This window comes from Daktulosphaira vitifoliae, unplaced genomic scaffold, assembly GCF_025091365.1.
Source record: "Daktulosphaira vitifoliae isolate Bord-2020 unplaced genomic scaffold, ASM2509136v1 Scaffold_4, whole genome shotgun sequence".
NCBI lineage: Eukaryota > Metazoa > Arthropoda > Insecta > Hemiptera > Phylloxeridae > Daktulosphaira > Daktulosphaira vitifoliae.
In genome coordinates, this window is record NW_026099575.1 from 25,784,370 (window position 1) to 25,803,524 (window position 19,155).

Sequence of the window (19,155 nt, forward strand, 5' to 3'; positions counted from 1 at the left end):
CTCGTTAGCTCGTTGGTTTTTCGGAAGAAATTTCTTGAATTTATATATTCCTCTTCTATTCTCCTAATTTTTTCTTCTTCCCATATTCTTTTTTCTTTTCTGATCGTTCTTTTAACCTCTCTCTGTTTTTGGGTTAGCAAGTTCCTTTTCTCGTTACTATTGTCTTTGATTCAGGGGCGGACTTAGGTATGTGGTGGCCCCTGGGAGGAATGCATTGTGGGGGCCCCTTATACTTAAACAAGGAAATATATTTTTTTACTTATTAAATAACAATTATTATCATATTTGTGATACCAATGTATACCAAATTTGTGGGGGGCCCTGGACTGCAGCCCACTCAGCCCTCCCCTAAATCCGGCCCTGCTTTGATTACTTCCGTAATTTTCGCTTTATCTCTATTTTCTATTGCCGTTTTACATTTCTCATTAAATGTTACTTTTTTCTTTGTTCTGTATCCAATTGATCTCATTGCTGCCAATATGATAGTTTTTTTGAGCTTATTCTATCTATTCTGTTCAGTTGCGGTCTCTCATTTAGTTGTATTATTATTTCATTCTGGTAATTTTTCCGCGTTTATTCTTCTTTAAGACTTTTTAAGTTTAGTTTTTTGTATTTAATAATTTTGTTGTCCATTCTCTGGGTAGTTTCATCCTAATTAAGAAGTAGTCTGAGTGTGAGCCTACTTCTCTACAACTTCTCACGTCCTGAATCCAGTGTTTTATTTGATTATCTACTTTCACATGATCTATCTGATTATGTGTGGTTCCTCCTAGAACATAATAATATATAATTCTTGTATTACTACTATATCTATTTTGTATTTTTTAATAGTTGAAATAATTAACTTCATTGCGCCTGTTGCATAAAGCTTGTGCACGTTGCAGGTTCCAATACTCAACGCTTTCAACTTATTATTCATCCGAGGCTGTTGTGTGTCTTGTCTAGGAACCATATTGTTTTTTACTAAGTTGAGTAGTTAGCCCAACGGTAAACCCCAATTAAAGGTGGTGGTGCTTTACGGTCACGAAATTAGTGTCCAACTACTTATCTGAAACGATCCTGACATTTTTCAGGCTGCGCCATCACCTGACTGGGGTCTGCGGAATTGTCACACCCGTTATCCAAAAAAGAACACCCCGAGCGGGTAAATATAATATTAGAAAAGATTTTTTAATTTCTTTTAGTTGCATATATTTTTTGAATTATCAGCCAATGATTAATTTTTAGAATTATCCCTTGTAACCTAAAGGGGTGTCAACCTTTTTTTTTTATATGGTAACATAGATATTTAACTAGCTTATTAAATAAAAATTAATCTAATTAAGAAAATGACTGCTTGATAACAACTTTTGGACCAGTATTTTAGAGGTTATTGTAAATTTAAACTTATGACTGATAGTAAGGAATGTGTGCTGCTATTTTTATCACTAGTCAATAGTTATGAAAAATAAATCGTTTTTGTGTACAAATTTAAATTTATTCAAATAAAGAAAATTATCCATTTTCAATTTTAATTATCGAAACTGAAAAAATCGAATGCAAAATTGAGTAAAACCAAAAATGAATGTCCTATTTAGTATTTTGTTATAAAAATAAAAAAGGTCGATTACTTTTGTATGTATCATTTTACAATTAATTGCATAGTAATAATGTATGAGCATAATTATGCTCGTAAGGAAAGGAGATTGTATTTTATTATACTTGTGACTGGTTCATACCAAGTTTTGTCAAGTATATTCATCTAACTGTAGATAGAAAAGATGACATAAAAAACAGTTGTTATATGAATACTGCTCAGTCACAGGAAAATATTCATATGAGCTAGTATCTTGTACTTATGAGCTAGTATGTAGCTCAACAAGATTTTAGTGAACAACATGAATGATTTTCGGTAGCTGAAACTAACAGCTTTTTAGGTTTAACAGCAGATTATATTAATATGTCATTAATATGATTTCATAATAATATAAAATGTAAAAAACAATGACATATATCTGTGCATTTCAATGACTTTTTAAAATTTAAACATTTCTATTGCTTTTTTAAGTTATAATCATTTTTATGGCTTTTTCTATTGTTAAGCATTTCTATGGTTTCTTCTAATGTTGAGCATTTCTATGGCTTCTTTTAATATTAAGCATTTCTATGGATTCTTTAAAATTTGAGTACTTATATGGCTTCTTCTAATATTAAGCATTTCTATGGCTTCTTCTATTGTTGAGCATTTCTATGGCTTCTTCTAATATTAAACATTTCTATGGCTTCTTCTATTGTTGAGCATATCTATGGCTTCTTCTATTGTTGAGCATTTCTATGGCTTCTTTAAAATTTGAACACTTANTCTAATATTAAACATTTCTATGGCTTCTTCTATTGTTGAGCATATCTATGGCTTCTTCTATTGTTGAGCATTTCTATGGCTTCTTTAAAATTTGAACACTTATATGGCTTCTTCTATTGTTGAGCATTTCTATGGCTTCTTTAAATTTTGAGTACTTATATGGCTTCTTCTAATATTAAACATTTCTATGGTTTCTTTAAAATTTGAGTACTTATATGACTTCTTCTAATGTTAAGCATTTCTATGGCTTCTTTAAAATTTGAGCACTTATATGGCCTTTTCAAATTATGAACATTTCAAGATAATAAAAAATTAATATCAAAAATATTAATTATTTAAGCTATCGAAAAGTACAAAAACTTTTTATTGACTTCTATTGAAACTGGTTAAATACTTCATTCTGTCCACAAGTTTATTTAATATTTCGTTCAATTATTACTTTGGCGACGCTATTGATATTTTTACTTGTTTAGTTAAACTCAAATTACAGCTAAAATATAAAATAAAAATTAGATCTAAAACAAAGTTATAACATAAATAGTTTCATTTTTTTAATGTCGTACATTTGAAACTACAAAAATTAAAACTTACGAAATATTCTGAATGTTCCTTACGCAGAAAAAATAAATTTTGTTTTTTAAATCTTTTAATTTTTAAATTAAAAAATTTTGGTATACTTTAAACATTTTTAATATTTTAATGTGATGAATTTTTTGATCATCATATTAAAATGACGTATCTTTTGATTCGACTCAACATTAGCTTAAGGTTAAATTACTCGTTGTAACTGGACAAATAACTTATTCTGTTGTACTCGAAGTCGAATCATTCATTATAACATTTATCAGATCATTCTAAGATGACGATAAGTAATGCTCTTTCTGCTTAAAATCATCTTGAATATTTTCAAATTCATACATAATAACGTTGGATGTACTGACGTTTTCTTGGCATATTTTTATTTTAACGTTTGACCTTTTCAAAGGAAAAGCAAAATACCTAAAATTCCAGAATTAATAGGGCTAGTAGAGTGTGTCGTATAAATCAATTTTGTGTTTAAATAACAATATTATTTTCGCAGCTATAGATATTCGCGTTTTACATTAGTTATATTATTATATTTTAAAATATGTATAAACTGATTTTAAAAGTATATTTTTGTGGCTTTTTAAGTTTAAAATTTATTTAATTTAAGCAAATGCTTTTAATACATTTTTAACTTTGAAATGAATTTAAAGTATTAGACTGTTTTATGTTTAACATTGGCATTCAAGTTGATATCAGAGATGACATTCAAAGTAGTATATAATATGTTTTTGTTTGATGCCACAAGTACGAAATAAGCGTTGATATTTTGATACTTGAGCCTATAATCAAAGTACTATCAAGCATGCAAAAGGCATCGAGCAGCACTGTATCATTTAAGTGTTGGCAATTAAGTACATTTGGAGAAGATGTATTGGTTACTTTTGCTTACAGAGTGCCAAAAAAATTGTATCAAATGGTTTTGACAAACGTTTTGATAAATACATTGGGCACACCAAATTATTTAATGCTTTAGTCAAAAACTGTTTGTACAGCAAAAAGTTATTTACAAGCAATTATTGAAAATTCTGCTGGAAATAGAAATTGCATAGTTAAAATCTATGGCGACATATAATAAATCAATATTTACTAATGATCCTAACCTCATTCCTGTAAATTAATTATTAATTAACGTAAAAGAGCTTCTAAGTGACTTGTAGAAAGCTGTCTAATTATTGTTTTTAAAGAACAGCTATAAGCTTCAGCAAACTTTAAAATATCTTATAAGAAGATATTTAATGCCCTAGTATATGCGAGATATAATTTTGAAAAAACAGTTTTGAGATTTATGCCGCCTTCTAAAACAAATTCTTAAAATTGATGGTTTGATAAAGTCTCAAAGGATCTAACTACAAATACTTCAAAAATTATCAAAAAGATCATTTCAATATATGACTGTAATGATATCAGCGTTAATTTATATTTAAATTAAACCTTTTTATGTTTCAGATTACGTTTAAGTAAAATTTATTCACATCCTATTACAATTAAAAAATTTTATTTTCGAGTGTAAGAGCTATCATATTGATTTGATTTTGTTATAAGCTTTAAGTATTTATTTGCGATTTAAATCAATTTGATCAATAAACCATGAAAAATCCAACTAAAGTACTATTATTTAATTAAAATACATTAATTAAGAACATGTAATAATTAATAATACATTTTATTATTTCCAACTCTTCTAATAAAATTCTATTTCTTTATCAGTGCAATAAATATTTAACCTTAGTTACTATTATAAAATATACTTATTATTATTATTATTATTATTTTATAATGTCTAAAATTATAATTACAATAATCGTTAAAAAGGCATTATAAATATTAGTCTAACAAATATTTTTAGAAAGTTTATGTCTCTACAAACTCTCTGAAAATTTGCACATTCAAATATTTTATATGATTCAATTTGAAAAATAAAGAAGATTTATTATTAGAAGATTGAAATAAAAAATAATCATTTTAAAAATGAGGTTTAGGACAATTACTAACAACATGTGAACTTCACAATATACAAATGAAAATATGTATATACAGATAAATAAACAGTGATTTTTTGGAAGTTAATTATACTATACGTTTATACTTAATATTATGTCGTAAATATCGATGTAAAATATTTATTCATTATATTTTTATTTAATATAATACGCCCTTGACATCGAAACAAAAATATTTCGTGAATAAGACTTTAAAATTGACCAAACGATTACTTAAAATAATTATATTAAATATTTATCTTAGTTAATGTTATAGTTCTATACGCTGAGTTTTTTTACGAACTAATGATGTGAACAATATTCTAAAGGAGTCTTTTAATTAGTAAATAAATTTTGATACAATTATAATGAACATTTTACATAAATACAAAAAAATTGATGACGTTTCAACTTGTGGATAAATAGAAACAATGTATAAAACTAAAAATGAAGTACAATATTAAATAAAATAATAGACGTGTAATCTTGATATGATTCATTCTAAAAACTTGGTAAGCCAATATTGTTCAAAAAGATTTTATGGTACCTAAGAGCATCACAATATTTAGTAAAAATGATACCATCGATATTTTCACACCTGTCGTAAAATTTCTAACACTGCGAAATTAATTTGACGTCTGTATCCGATTAAGATAATTCATTTGGTAAATTTCCATAGATAAGAAAGAAGTTCTCTAATAGTTGACATTGGCCACCAACGGGGTAAGTTCTATCAGTATCTCCAAAGTAATTTTCAGTGACTTAATCTTATCGAGTACATCTTTAACGATTTCGTATAATGTATTAAGAAGACTTTCAAAAACTGGATCTTTTGTATGTGTCACGTATAAAGTATCAATTTGATGAAGTTCATTTGGTGCAGGATTTTCACCTGGGTTTGTTGCTATTTACCAGTTATTTACATTTTCCAAATGACTTTCGCGGATAAATTTCTTTTGATTACTTTTCAGGCGATTTTTCTTCCTGATCTGAGTAGAGACGCATGTGTACTTTTTACTTTCAGAATATTCAAACGTTTAACGATATATTTCTTATAATTGTTTGCCACTATAATCAGATATAACTTTCATTAATAATTGAAGAATTGTTTAAATTTCTAAAAACCAATTAACTTAGACTGAACTCAAAATATATTTTAAACTGTAAGTTATTTAGTTTTTAAAATGATAGATGAACTTGAGGAGGTCAGCTAAAACTGAATATATTAGATTGAAAATGTAAAATAAACACGTATTTATTGATATTCAAATTATTATTGGACACTTGTTTAACAAATAATTGCAAAATTAAAAATAAAAATTTTTTTTAAAAAAAATAAATATAATTTTATAGAAATCTTAACTAGAAAAGTGAATTTTGTATTAAATATTATTATAGAAATTATATAGTGCAAAAAATATTATTCATTAGATTTGGTTTCTAAAAATTTGAATTATATTTAAATAATATTAATATTTACAATTATATGTTTTAAAATACCTGAAATTATTCAAACTACATATATTTATTCTGGTGCAAATTAACTTTTTCATTTAAATTAATTATTTAGCTTCGATGTGAGGCTAAGAAGGTATTAATTTTACTATGATGTATTTTTTTTTTTTGTGTATGTTGCCATTTTTTTTCAGCTCTCGCTGGATCGATTTCTTTCAATGATACGTCAAAAGATCACAAACCTAGTTCAAGATAATAGCCTGAAAAATTGAAAATTTGGCCCTCGTTTCCTGTAAATAGCGAAAATCCTCCAAAAATTAAAAAAATTCGGTAAATTTCAACATTTTTTTTTATAAAAATTGCCATAACTTATTGAAAAATGAACAAATCAAAATAGTTCTTTTTTATATTAAAATCATAGATATTTTTCATTCATTTAATATAACTTTTTTGAAAATCTGACCCTTTACCTTCTTAAAGACGGATTCAAAATAGCAACTTCTACACAAAAATTAAAATTTTTCAACTTAAGTTTTGAAAATGTTCCGGAAATACTCCAAGCTTAAAACATATATTAAAATAAAACTAATGTAATGTACTATAAGTTAAAAAAAAAAAAATTGTGCCGACTTTTTTTTTGTGAAAATGGTTACCATAGTTAAAAAACATGCAAATTTGGTGTAAAATTTCATATTTTATTTTTTCAACTTTAAATTAATTGTAAAATGTATGGATCAACACAAATTTTTTATTTCTAAATTAAATATATATATATACTTGTGTCGCAATCCCACTGTGTTACCGTTTTTTTATTATAAACATTCAAAAAATCAACTTTAATAAACCAAAAAAATAGGTTAAAAATGATATTTTGCACTAATTATTTGTAACATATTAAAAATGAAATCTCTAGTAATATAAAAACAATATCTTTGTGTTTTTAATTATTTTTTTATTGAAATATATCATTTTAAAAGAAGTATTAATAATTTCTATGTAACTCTTGGTATTTAAATAGACAATACCATTGAAATATTCAGAACTATTTTCCGTATAATTATGTCTTTTAGTATTCCATAACATACAGATATTCAGAAATATTCCGTGCCTAGTTTCAGTTATGATTTCGTTCAAAATTTCGTTTTTAATCACTTATATTATTATTTGTATTTATATCGTAATCGTATCAATAGAAATAATAATCATTAAATTATTTTAAGATTGATAGTTTTACATGCACTCATTGTTACAATTATATATTGTCGTTAAATATTGCTACTAAACATTATTTCTAAAAACTATATTTTAACTATAACTATTTATCTACACAAAAATGTTGAAGAAATAATTTTTATATATTGAAATAATTTTCCCTTTCTTTGGTCATATCGCTCAATTTCTTTTTCTGGTCCCGACCCAAAAATATTGATATTCGAAAATGTCTTTAAAACAATCATAGTCAGTTTAAAGATTACTATAAATTTAATAGGTCGGATTACAATTTCATAATAATTTATGTATATATGTATAATAAATTATAGTATTCGAAAACTATAAAAAAAAATTTATTGGCAAGCTAAAGTTTTGTTACTTGTGAAGTAATTTTTGGTTTTCTTTGTATTATTTTTTACTTATTTTAAGAAAAATATTAATAAAGTTACTTTTGAAATCTTGATTTTTCGGCCATTTCTTTTCGTTTTAGTCTTAAGAAAGGTTTTTCGACTTAAAGCATTAAATGACCAAAAATAAAATATCTTCTTTATTTTATGTGAGACAAATGGAATACTTTGAATCACTTCGTAATAGTAGCCTACTGTTTAGATTAATTAAGAAATATGACTAATTTCTAAACAAAAAAAAAGAAGTTAACTGTGTAAGTATATATTCAAAAAATTTGAAATTGTGGAGAAAATATAAGAACCATTGAATGAAACACGTTAATTGAAAGTATTGACAACATTTTATTATTATAAACAAACTGGTATCTAACACAAATTGTAAAAGTTTTCACTGTTTCAATGGATATAATAATTATTTATTACACAATAATTTTTTATTTTGTAAACTTGATAAAGAAATTTATCATTATAATAATGATAAATTTCTTAAAATTAAACACTATTTACAGATTTGCATCGAAGCGTTTTTTATGATTGTGATTTTAATCACTCTTTGATATCATTATACTTGACCTAAGTATGGCACGTCCCCACTGTGCTGTTTTTTTTTTGTCCAGCTCAATATTATGGATTTATATAATATAACTTATAAAATTGTATAAGTAATGAGCAAATTTTATATTTGTTGTGTTGTAGTCTATTTAAAACTCTTAAAAGTGGGCTTTTGTTTCCTTATTAAGCCTCATATCATACATTTTCTATGCATGTGCAACGATTGATCGTTTGTAGGATAACAGTAACGTTATGATGGATGATCACCGAGACGAGCTTGCCACCGCACCTCACCATTTATCTAAAAATTCGAAAATGTAAAACTTTGTACCAGGAATTCATGAGTAATCACTCATTGCGTTAACATAATTCATATTACAGACTAGTATCGGTATTTCGTTACAAATATCAAAATTAGGTACCAGGAACTCATAAGGATTATTGTATGTGGTCATATGTTCAGATGTCTTGCAATGATGTCCAGCGTCTCGTTGTCGATTATTAAGTGGCCAACGACCACTTACTGTACAAAAGTATCGTGTATTACTGACATTATTCGCTTGTGATACAAATAAAGATATTACAATCACATGAGATTCTGATACTAAAATTATAAATATAACCTATTCAATTTATAATGTTCTTACGATTTATTTGTTTTCTATCATATCAGTGCAAGTTTTTGATTCTTGAAAAAAAAATAAAGATAAACTTCAATGTTACAATGATTACAATCATATATACACATATCATACATACAATCACGTATGTACATTTTTTTGTTTATTTATTTAATTGTAATTGCCATATACTAATACACTTTTTCTATTTTTAAATATAACTATTTATATGATTTACATATTTATCAATTTTTTAAGAAATTCTTCTCAGTTAAATTTTTTTATGTGTTTCTTTTTTGGTTTCGGTAAATAATAAATATTTATAATCAAACTTAATATCAACTCTATCTTTTTCTAATATCTTGACTTATTTTATATATTGTTTATACTTATTAAAAGTGAGACATATTGTTTTTTTATCTAATTTATAACCCGATGTTGAAAAAAATGGGCTTGCTTTTATTGTATCGAATAAGTAATTACTCCAATGATCTTTTATAATAACTTAAATATAAAATGATGGATGTTGAGAAAAATACGTCAAGTTATATAACTATGGAATTGAATTATGTACATAAAAGAAAAAAGAATCTCTATAACATAAGCTAGGTGAGATAAATCCAAATTCAATATTGAATGTATACATCGATAGTGAATTTTATTTATACCATGAGTCACTGTGTTGTGATCAAACTATAAATTGCTTTTTTCGAAAGTTACAATATTTGTCCGATTATGTATGCATGACTTAACGTCTTGTTTTTGCGCATCAGCCAAACATTCAAAGAAGATTAATTTTGAAGCCAATTATTCGTTGTTACNGTTACAATATTTGTCCGATTATGTATGCATGACTTAACGTCTTGTTTTTGCGCATCAGCCAAACATTCAAAGAAGATTAATTTCGGAGCCAATTATTNTTTGCGCATCAGCCAAACATTCAAAGAAGATTAATTTTGAAGCCAATTATTCGTTGTTACCGTTAATAATAAAACGATACACTTTAAATACAACATTGATACATTTATTGACAAATATACTATGAATCCAATAAAAACAAATTATATTTTTGATATCGATCAATTTAGTAATAAATTATTAAAACACATTAATTTTATACAACTAATTAATACATATAGTTCATTAATGCTATTAGGTTAGATGATGAATTAGCACATCACTAAAAGTTTACACGCTTTTTTCATAATAATACTATGAGTTACAGGTATGTTTGTTAATGTATTATTATTAATATTAAGGTACAAAAACTGTTGATTCAGTGTTTGGTCGGTATGGACGAATGTAGTTCCAAGGCGGCTAATACATCTTGTTTGTGGCGAATATACATGCGACCATTGCGCCAGGGTTCAGTCAGTTGTAACGGTTTGAAATCATCGCGAAGACAGCGTTCCCGGGCGCCGGTCACTGATACTAAGCAAAAGTTGGCAAACTCCGTACTTGGATAAATAGGACCAGTCTTTCCTTTAACTAAAACTGACATGTTAAGCTGTTGCAGGAACAATTGAACCACTTCACGAGCAGATGTGGTTGGACTTATATGCAATGTAAGACTGGCTGGGTGAGAGAGACCAGTATCATACGCTGCATGCACCTGTTGATGAAATTTATTTATTTTTTTATTTGTTTATCAAAAATAGGAGTACTATTTTTATGATAATGATTTCAATTTTATGAGAAACCGAATTGTTATTTTTTAAACTTGAAAATTACAAATTTTCTGTAAAAAAGTATTAGATGAACCCTACCTTAAATTTGAAAATTTAAGGATGCATTTGTTTTTTACTATAATATAATAAATTTATATTCCCTTATAAAATGGGTGTTACACATCAAAAGTATATTTTAAATTATAAATTTAACAACTTATTTACCTCTATGATACCAGGGGCTGGTACAGGGACTAATCCTTCACTTTTGAGAGTCGGAGTTACATACTCTTCACTATCTACTTTTACTACAGTCGGCAGTTCTTTTATACTAAACATATATACACGTATATTTTAATTTGCTTATTATTATCAAACGATTAACAATACTCACGATGAATCTAGCGGAGTCTTAAACGAATGGTCCGATTTATCTGACACCTGTTCCTCGATGTAATCTGGATCGTCTTTACTATCTGTAATCAAATAAATATTTTTATTTAGTACATTACTTGTGTTTTAAGAGTGTTTTGGTGTTTACCTCCACTGGTTTCCGAGGAACAACTTTGTTTACTAGTTAATATGAATCCCCTGTCATGTGGAGATGGTGATAAATATTGATCACTACGACTTATTTCTGGACACACCGATTCCAATGTACGCATGGAATTCAATCCTGGTCCCGGCCAACTACCTCGAGATTTGACTAATTTTGTGTCTGGTAACTGTAATAGCTGCAAAAAAAAAAAATATGTTAATTTTATAACAGTGATGCGAAATTTATTCTAATGTTACTAACGNCAAAAATAGGAGTACTATTTTTATGATAATGATTTCAATTTTATGAGAAACCGAATTGTTATTTTTTAAACTTGAAAATTACAAATTTTCTGTAAAAAAGTATTAGATGAACCCTACCTTAAATTTGAAAATTTAAGGATGCATTTGTTTTTTACTATAATATAATAAATTTATATTCCCTTATAAAATGGGTGTTACACATCAAAAGTATATTTTAAATTATAAATTTAACAACTTATTTACCTCTATGATACCAGGGGCTGGTACAGGGACTAATCCTTCACTTTTGAGAGTCGGAGTTACATACTCTTCACTATCTACTTTTACTACAGTCGGCAGTTCTTTTATACTAAACATATATACACGTATATTTTAATTTGCTTATTATTATCAAACGATTAACAATACTCACGATGAATCTAGCGGAGTCTTAAACGAATGGTCCGATTTATCTGACACTTGTTCCTCGATGTAATCTGGATCGTCTTTACTATCTGTAATCAAATAAATATTTTTATTTAGTACATTACTTGTGTTTTAAGAGTGTTTTGGTGTTTACCTCCACTGGTTTCCGAGGAACAACTTTGTTTACTAGTTAATATGAATCCCCTGTCATGTGGAGATGGTGATAAATATTGATCACTACGACTTATTTCTGGACACACCGATTCCAATGTACGCATGGAATTCAATCCTGGTCCCGGCCAACTACCTCGAGATTTGACTAATTTTGTGTCTGGTAACTGTAATAGCTGCAAAAAAAAAAAATATATGTTAATTTTATAACAGTGATGCGAAATTTATTCTAATGTTACTAACGGAATTGCTCTTGACTGATTTCATTTCTAACTGACTATTGCTAGCACTCTTGGAATAGTTAGTATTAGACATTTGAGAGGTGAATAGCCGTTCTCGTGCAAAGTTCATTACATCTAACAGCCAACGCAGATGTTTCCAAGCAGCGTTCAAACGTGTTTCTAATGTTTCCACGGTATCTAAGCGCAGTTTGGCCGCTTCTAAATCCGAAGAACTCCATGCTTGTCGTATAGAATACCGTGCGTCGTCGGTATCCATTTGTACGACACTAGATAGTCGAGCGTAAAGCAATAGTGTATTGGCACGGTAAGTTCCAAAGTGTATCATCTCAAATACTTGAACGGTGAGTGGAACTAATTCGGTACGTTGTAAGTGAAGAGCCGAATGACTACTCTCACCCACAGCGCAAGCTACTTCTGCAGGTGGCACGATCATAATCAAACTCACATCACGGTCAACCTCAATTACTTCACTCGTGTAAATGCGTTGCACAGAACGTTTATCTTTCGGAATTTGCACAAGTGAATATAAACGGTTTGTGGCCATTTTGAATTGAGACATGAACCCTAAACACTTCGTTTCACAAGAACCGCTACTGATACCTTGTCTTAACCATAACCACTCTTCTCTGAAAATAAACAGCGAAATTTTAGTAAAGGAAACCGCTAGTAAAATGAATCATACTAAAAAAAAACATACATCAATATAATTATTTTTTAACACTTACGCAGTGACATGTGGGTTATCTCGGACTTTGCAACAAGCTGGCATATTAGGATTCTGTGATGGTACCATAACATGCAACATGTCTACCGAGCTCCTCATTAGCAAATAACCAACATATAAACCTTTTGGTAACCGGTTACAGCTGGTCTGATGAAACATGATTTGATCCTGAAGTAATGAATAATTATTTTCAGTTAAATTTGGTTTTTTTTTTTTATTGTTATGTATTTAACATTTTATATTTATAATGTCTTACTTGAATCGATGAAATCAATAAATCTGTTAAGTTCTCAGAGCGAGAAGATTTTTTTAAGATTTTTGTCATAGGTGTCCATTTAAGATTAACAATATTTTTCGGCTGACTTACGTTGCTTACCATACATATCACAGTCGTGCCGTCCGAATCTCGAATCGGCTTATAGTAAACTTTACCTAAGTTTTGTGAGTTTAATACATCCTATGAACAACAAAATAAAAATATTGTCACCACAAATTCACAATGTTAGTACATTGATTAATTAAATTCAGAAATTGTCTGAAGTACTTACTTGCATTTGAATAACGGCCTGAATAATTTTTGTTCTAAAACTGAACGAACTGTTGGTAGACTTTTCCAAATCATCTTTAAGCCATTTGAGATCTTTCCATGCGAAAGCTACTTTATAAAACCAATGGAAATCATTGAGCATTTCTTTTGGGTAAGTGTCATCAATCTCTACTACAGGCAAATAGTCCTCGTTAGAAACTAAAACTTTGTCTTCGTGGTATAGGAGACAGGAAAGGTATACACCTCTAAAATAGGTCAAATAATATTAAAAACTGTTTTCCGAAAAAACGTAATATTTTTTTCTATTAATTAAACATACCTCCGGAGATTCTTATGAAGTTTAGTATTACCACTAAACAGATGTTTAAATGTAGGCGGCTTCCTCTTTTTTGTACTCGCAGTGTTATCGATACCACCACCTACTTCGAACGACGACCTGTGCAAGTCAGGCCGGATGGAGATCATCTTGTCAAGTATATCATCCATCTTGACTTTCATAACTGACGTACAACGACGGGATTCTTGGCACACGTCCCACCAACCTAATAAATTATAATATTACTTAAATAAAAAAAAAAAAAAAAAAAAAAAATTGTTTATTTTGTAGAAATAATCAATTAAGACAAAAAACGCTTGTCACGTATCGCAGTTGAAAACTTGTTATTCACGTGTATGTTAATAATTAATCATTGTAATGATTACATTAATCGGATTATATTAATTCAAACTTACTCGAAACAGTAATGGGAACCGGATCTAGGTATTCACTAAATGCTTTCAGGTTTCCAGCGTTACACCTAAAATAGTAAGTTTTTCCATGTTCCAAGTTGCTAATAGTAACTTTACCGTCGGTTGCAGGCATACATATAGTCCCTGCGACACTTTTAAATGACTCAGACGTGCTCCATTCAACTGAAAATAATTATTGATTAATGAAACATTTTATACATAAAGCTTGTATAATTCTATCGCCGTTTTTTATACTTGTTACTTACTATTAAATTTTGTGCAAATGGCACTGTCAGGGTTGTCTGCTTCAATACAAGATACGCTGACGGAGTCGTTTCCCGTCACTTGCAAAATAATTTTTTCAGGTTTATCTGGAGGTTCTGAAAAATAATGAAATAAATTTAATTTCCAAATGGAATTTTTTATTAAAATAGTAATAGAATAGATGGTGGATAATTTCCCTCGTTACGACTTAAATAAGAATATACTACAAATTATACAAATATTAAAATGGACGTTAACAAAATAAACAATATTTTCCGGTTTATTGTTCAAGTTTTAAAATTCTGTTATTTCTAACATTTATATGACTTTTATTCCTTGGCCAAATGTTTTTAATTAATTTAAATGGTTTTTCTAAAGAAAAACCATAAAAAATTCCTCATAAGCACTTTTTATTATGGCTTTGTTACGAGATAGTATGTGAATCATCAAAATACATATAATTAATTTTTAAACTGAGATCAGCATAAAAGCTTTGGAGTACGAAGTTTTCATTGTTTAAACAAATTGACTGTTTTTATCTACGAATGAAAAAACTGAATGAAATATGTTTATAGAATTGTAGATTCTAAATAATGATCACATGAATATGTATTAATTATTGATGATACTTGTTAACTTTACGAGTAATGTCAAAAGGTGGTAACATTTTTTATGCGGCTAAATATAATTTTCTCCTCATTAAATTTCTTTTTTTTCAACAAAACATGATTTTTAAACATATACATATATTAAAATATTATAAATATTTTATAAAATAAAAAATATTTAATACCTTTATTAGACAAACTCTAAGGTTAATATTTAAAAGTACAAAGAAATATTTTAATTCATCTAATGTTTGAAATTTAAATTTCATAAACACTTATTATTCAACATAATTTTTATGAAATTCAATTCTGAGGGAATATTTTTTTTTTTTTTGTATTATGATAATGTATTTACTTTTATGCTAAAAATACTTTATAATTATCCTCAAATTTATTACTTTTTTCATAATTTTCTGTATATTTATGAAGATAAATCAGTGTTTTCTCATTTTACTGATAAAAATACTTAAAATTATCTTGAAATGACAATTAAAAGTAATGATTCAATTATATTTACAATAACATATTGATGTATAAAAAACGTGAGGTTGTACACATAGATGGATGACTTTACACTTGAAATAATCTTATTAATTTTACATAATATTTGCACAATTTTTTTTTTATTATAATGTAACTTAAGAAAACAGGTGATATTTTTTATTCGTCTTATATTTGGCAACGTTATCTCTTTTATAGAAAATAATTTGACGATCGTATTTAGTAGTATATAGAAGCAGTGAAATAATAAGATTTGCCTTGGAAGTGGTGGAGTATTCTTAAAAAAATGTCTCCCTACCACTTGTATTGAAAAGTATCATGTATACTATATAATTCTATTAGCTCCTGCCAGGGACATAATCAATATCCTCTACAGTAAAGCTTGTGTATCGCTGACGTATTTAATTTTTAATGCTCATATGTATAGTTTAATTTACGTCTCCACCGAATCACTATTATGTATTCAGTGATTAAACATCAGAATTGCACCCGTAAAAAAAAAGTGGCCTAGACTCGAATCTGCTCAACGTACTAACTTTATACACCACACTATTTACAAATAACGTGTTATAAGCTTATTTATTCTTAATCGAAATATCGTTCATAGATTAAGCTATATAATTATAACCTTATGGTATATATTTAAATATTAATTTTGTGGAATTGCTTTAGAATATTGGCATTTTAGGTTTTTTATCGATGCTTTGTTAAATCAAATCACTAGTCGAATAACTTTAAGATTTCTTAAACTAAACTATACTCTGCAAATTAAACTTCATACTAAAATTAATACTTTTATAAACTTACTGGCGTGTTCGAATCCAATAAGCATTTTTTTTAATCCTCGTTTCCGCCTCTCCCATAATGCCAAGGTTTTGGTCTGCAAATTATCTTGGTTACCGCATAGTCTGAGTTCTAGTACCCTTCGTTCCGCTTCACTGAGCAGATTCAACAAATGAGGCTCCAAGTTTTTCATGCTTGTTTCTGAATTAAAATTAGTAATACAATTTTGTTGGTATAACGAACTTCGTATAAAAATAAAACGAATATTTTACCTTCTGTGGCTCCGTGTGACAACAAAAGACGAACGAGTTCATGATCGTTGCCCAAGAAGGCAACATCTAAGGGAGTCAATCCGTCACTGTTAACACTGTACAAAAGAAAAACACAACCGTCAAGTTAACACGACTCGCTATACTATCTTAAGTAATATTATATAATAAAAATGTATCACTCGTGGACGTTTATTTAAAATTAATATTTATATTATACCTATTAACTTGAACTTCGCAAGTAGTCAATATATTTTTAGCTTTTTCCAATTGACCGTGTTCGACCGCGGCAAACAGGCCTGCAATTAATACATGTGATTTTAATAATAACAAAAAAAACAATACTGTAAGATATAATTAATTAAAAGTATAAATACATAAACTATCTTGAAGTTTATACTGTTTCGGGAGATAAGCAAAGAAAAATGAAGTGGCTATTGTTGTAAACGTAGAGTATTGTCGAGTTGTTTTTCGTCATTTACTCTAGTGACAATAGGAGAGCTTGAAAATTACTCGCTAGGTGATTAATGGGTTTTTTGGTATCTCAAAAAGTGTTATAATTTATTTTGTTGGAAAACTCTAACAAAAATCAGTAAAAAAATACAATTTTCCAGCGGGGAGTCTTCAATTCTCGGACGAATTGACAATCCTAAGAAGACTGCAGTCTAATTAACTGGTGACGGTGACCGGAATAACAAATATTTACACGTTGAATAATTATAGAAGCTTTCAATAGTTTATACTAAAGGGAATTGAGCTCACAAAGAGCGGAGATTGGCGCATTTTAAGGCTGGTTTGATTTTGTCAAAATTACTCGACGGCACTATGTATTAACAAATCTTCCTTCGTAGCTACGACGTGTCTGTCTATAATTAGTTTGGTCTTTATTCGTAATTTACGCGAGACGTGATGTTTTCCTCAGACAATTTATGCAAACTTAAACGTTTCTCATTCATGTATGTGTAGATAGTATAATTTCTATACAGTATTTACACATAAACACTGCCCAAACTTACCGTGCAAATGAATGTTGATGTTGTGAACTTGCGAATCTCTCTTTTGTTGATTGTGTTGTCGGTGTTGCTTTGACTGAGACTCCGTACCGGAACCACCACTGTTTCTTTGAGACGATATTGAAGTACCTGCACACATAAAAAAATAATACGTGTATAGGCATTTTTGTTTTTCAAAATATACTGATGGGTGTGACATTGTCAATTATATCCGTCCGTATTGTTTTGGAACCGACTCGTGTAGAAGCGCAATGACCCGGTAGGCTATTAGAATAATAATTATAACATCATAATAAACGTGCATGTTAAATGATATGTGCTCGTTGATTAATTACGCTAAATAGTATCGCTTGAATTTGATCGATTATCAGCACTAATGGTTTTATTCCTCAGATAATACATGTCTAGTATCTACTATTTACTACTATTAAGAAATGACTTGTAGGAGCGCCCGAGATAATAGTGCAATTCATTGCCATTCAAATAGCTGTATGACCCTATAGAAAATCAGCTGAAATAATATTGTGCGAATACCGTTGTGTACTAACTATCTCTGTGCATTTTAAAATTGGGCTTTCAACGATACAACGAAAAAATATTTTTCCTATATTTCAATCTGGTATAAAACGAAATATTCAAAATTATAGGCACATTTGATAACTTAACAATCCAGCTAAATTATTTGAAAAGACAATCGAATCTGATTTTACCAATCAAGCGATACATAAACTTTGTGATTCGCAAAATAATAGTGCTGATTAACGTTAACAACTTTGGTACTCTATTTTTCAGAATTCATTTTTACGGTTCAGAACGGTAAACAAGTGGACAAATGTTCAATTGTTGCTAATAATTAAAAACTCCAAGACAGTGTATGCCTCAATTTTGATTAGACGAAAATAGATTATAGTTCTTATGGAACGTTTTTCAGTTTCATTTGATTTACAACACGTTTAAAATATTTTTTTTTACGTAAAATTAGTTACAAGTTAAATATTTTTATTGCCGAGTATAATAAATTATCGAGATCATTACATTTAGAAACTTTAGCCTAAGACACAAACTGTACGAGATTTGTATTTAATTAAATTAATAATATGACTGTTCTAAATTTCATGTTCATGTCATTACTTTTAATTTATTTAATGTTAATAATCATCGAAATTATTGTTTAAGAGCCTCTGATCGATTTGCAATAACTTATAATAATTAACTAATTTTAGCTTCGATGCGAAGCGGAGAAGGTATTAATTTTACTATGATGTGTTTTTTTTTTT

At 28.2% G+C, this 19,155-nt stretch overlaps 1 protein-coding gene across 9 annotated transcripts in view; it reads right to left on the minus strand.

Annotated features, from left to right (window-relative positions):
* Positions 1 to 10,162: 10,162 nt before the first annotated feature.
* Positions 10,163 to 19,155, minus strand: part of LOC126903719 (ankyrin repeat and fibronectin type-III domain-containing protein 1) — a 100,493-nt gene continuing 91,500 nt past the window's right edge. For 3 of the 9 annotated variants that reach the window (XM_050682131.1, XM_050682136.1, XM_050682135.1), the window contains 15 exons: positions 17,882 to 18,007; positions 17,086 to 17,164; positions 16,869 to 16,963; positions 16,621 to 16,797; positions 14,707 to 14,820; positions 14,444 to 14,623; positions 14,031 to 14,253; positions 13,713 to 13,956; positions 13,421 to 13,621; positions 13,166 to 13,332; positions 12,442 to 13,066; positions 11,363 to 11,555; positions 11,216 to 11,297; positions 11,047 to 11,152; positions 10,163 to 10,766 (listed from right to left, as the gene is read on the minus strand). In XM_050682131.1, coding sequence (XP_050538088.1) covers positions 10,431 to 10,766; positions 11,047 to 11,152; positions 11,216 to 11,297; positions 11,363 to 11,555; positions 12,442 to 13,066; positions 13,166 to 13,332; positions 13,421 to 13,621; positions 13,713 to 13,956; positions 14,031 to 14,253; positions 14,444 to 14,623; positions 14,707 to 14,820; positions 16,621 to 16,797; positions 16,869 to 16,963; positions 17,086 to 17,164; positions 17,882 to 18,007 — 2,948 coding nt within the window. In that variant the 3' untranslated portion in view covers positions 10,163 to 10,430. Of the gene's footprint in view, positions 10,767 to 11,046; positions 11,153 to 11,215; positions 11,298 to 11,362; positions 11,556 to 11,865; positions 11,972 to 12,034; positions 12,117 to 12,181; positions 12,375 to 12,441; positions 13,067 to 13,165; positions 13,333 to 13,420; positions 13,622 to 13,712; positions 13,957 to 14,030; positions 14,254 to 14,443; positions 14,624 to 14,706; positions 14,821 to 16,620; positions 16,798 to 16,868; positions 16,964 to 17,085; positions 17,165 to 17,881; positions 18,008 to 19,155 lie in introns of all 9 variants that reach the window. The other 6 variants (XM_050682132.1, XM_050682137.1, XM_050682129.1 and 3 more) reach the window with 3 other exon arrangements.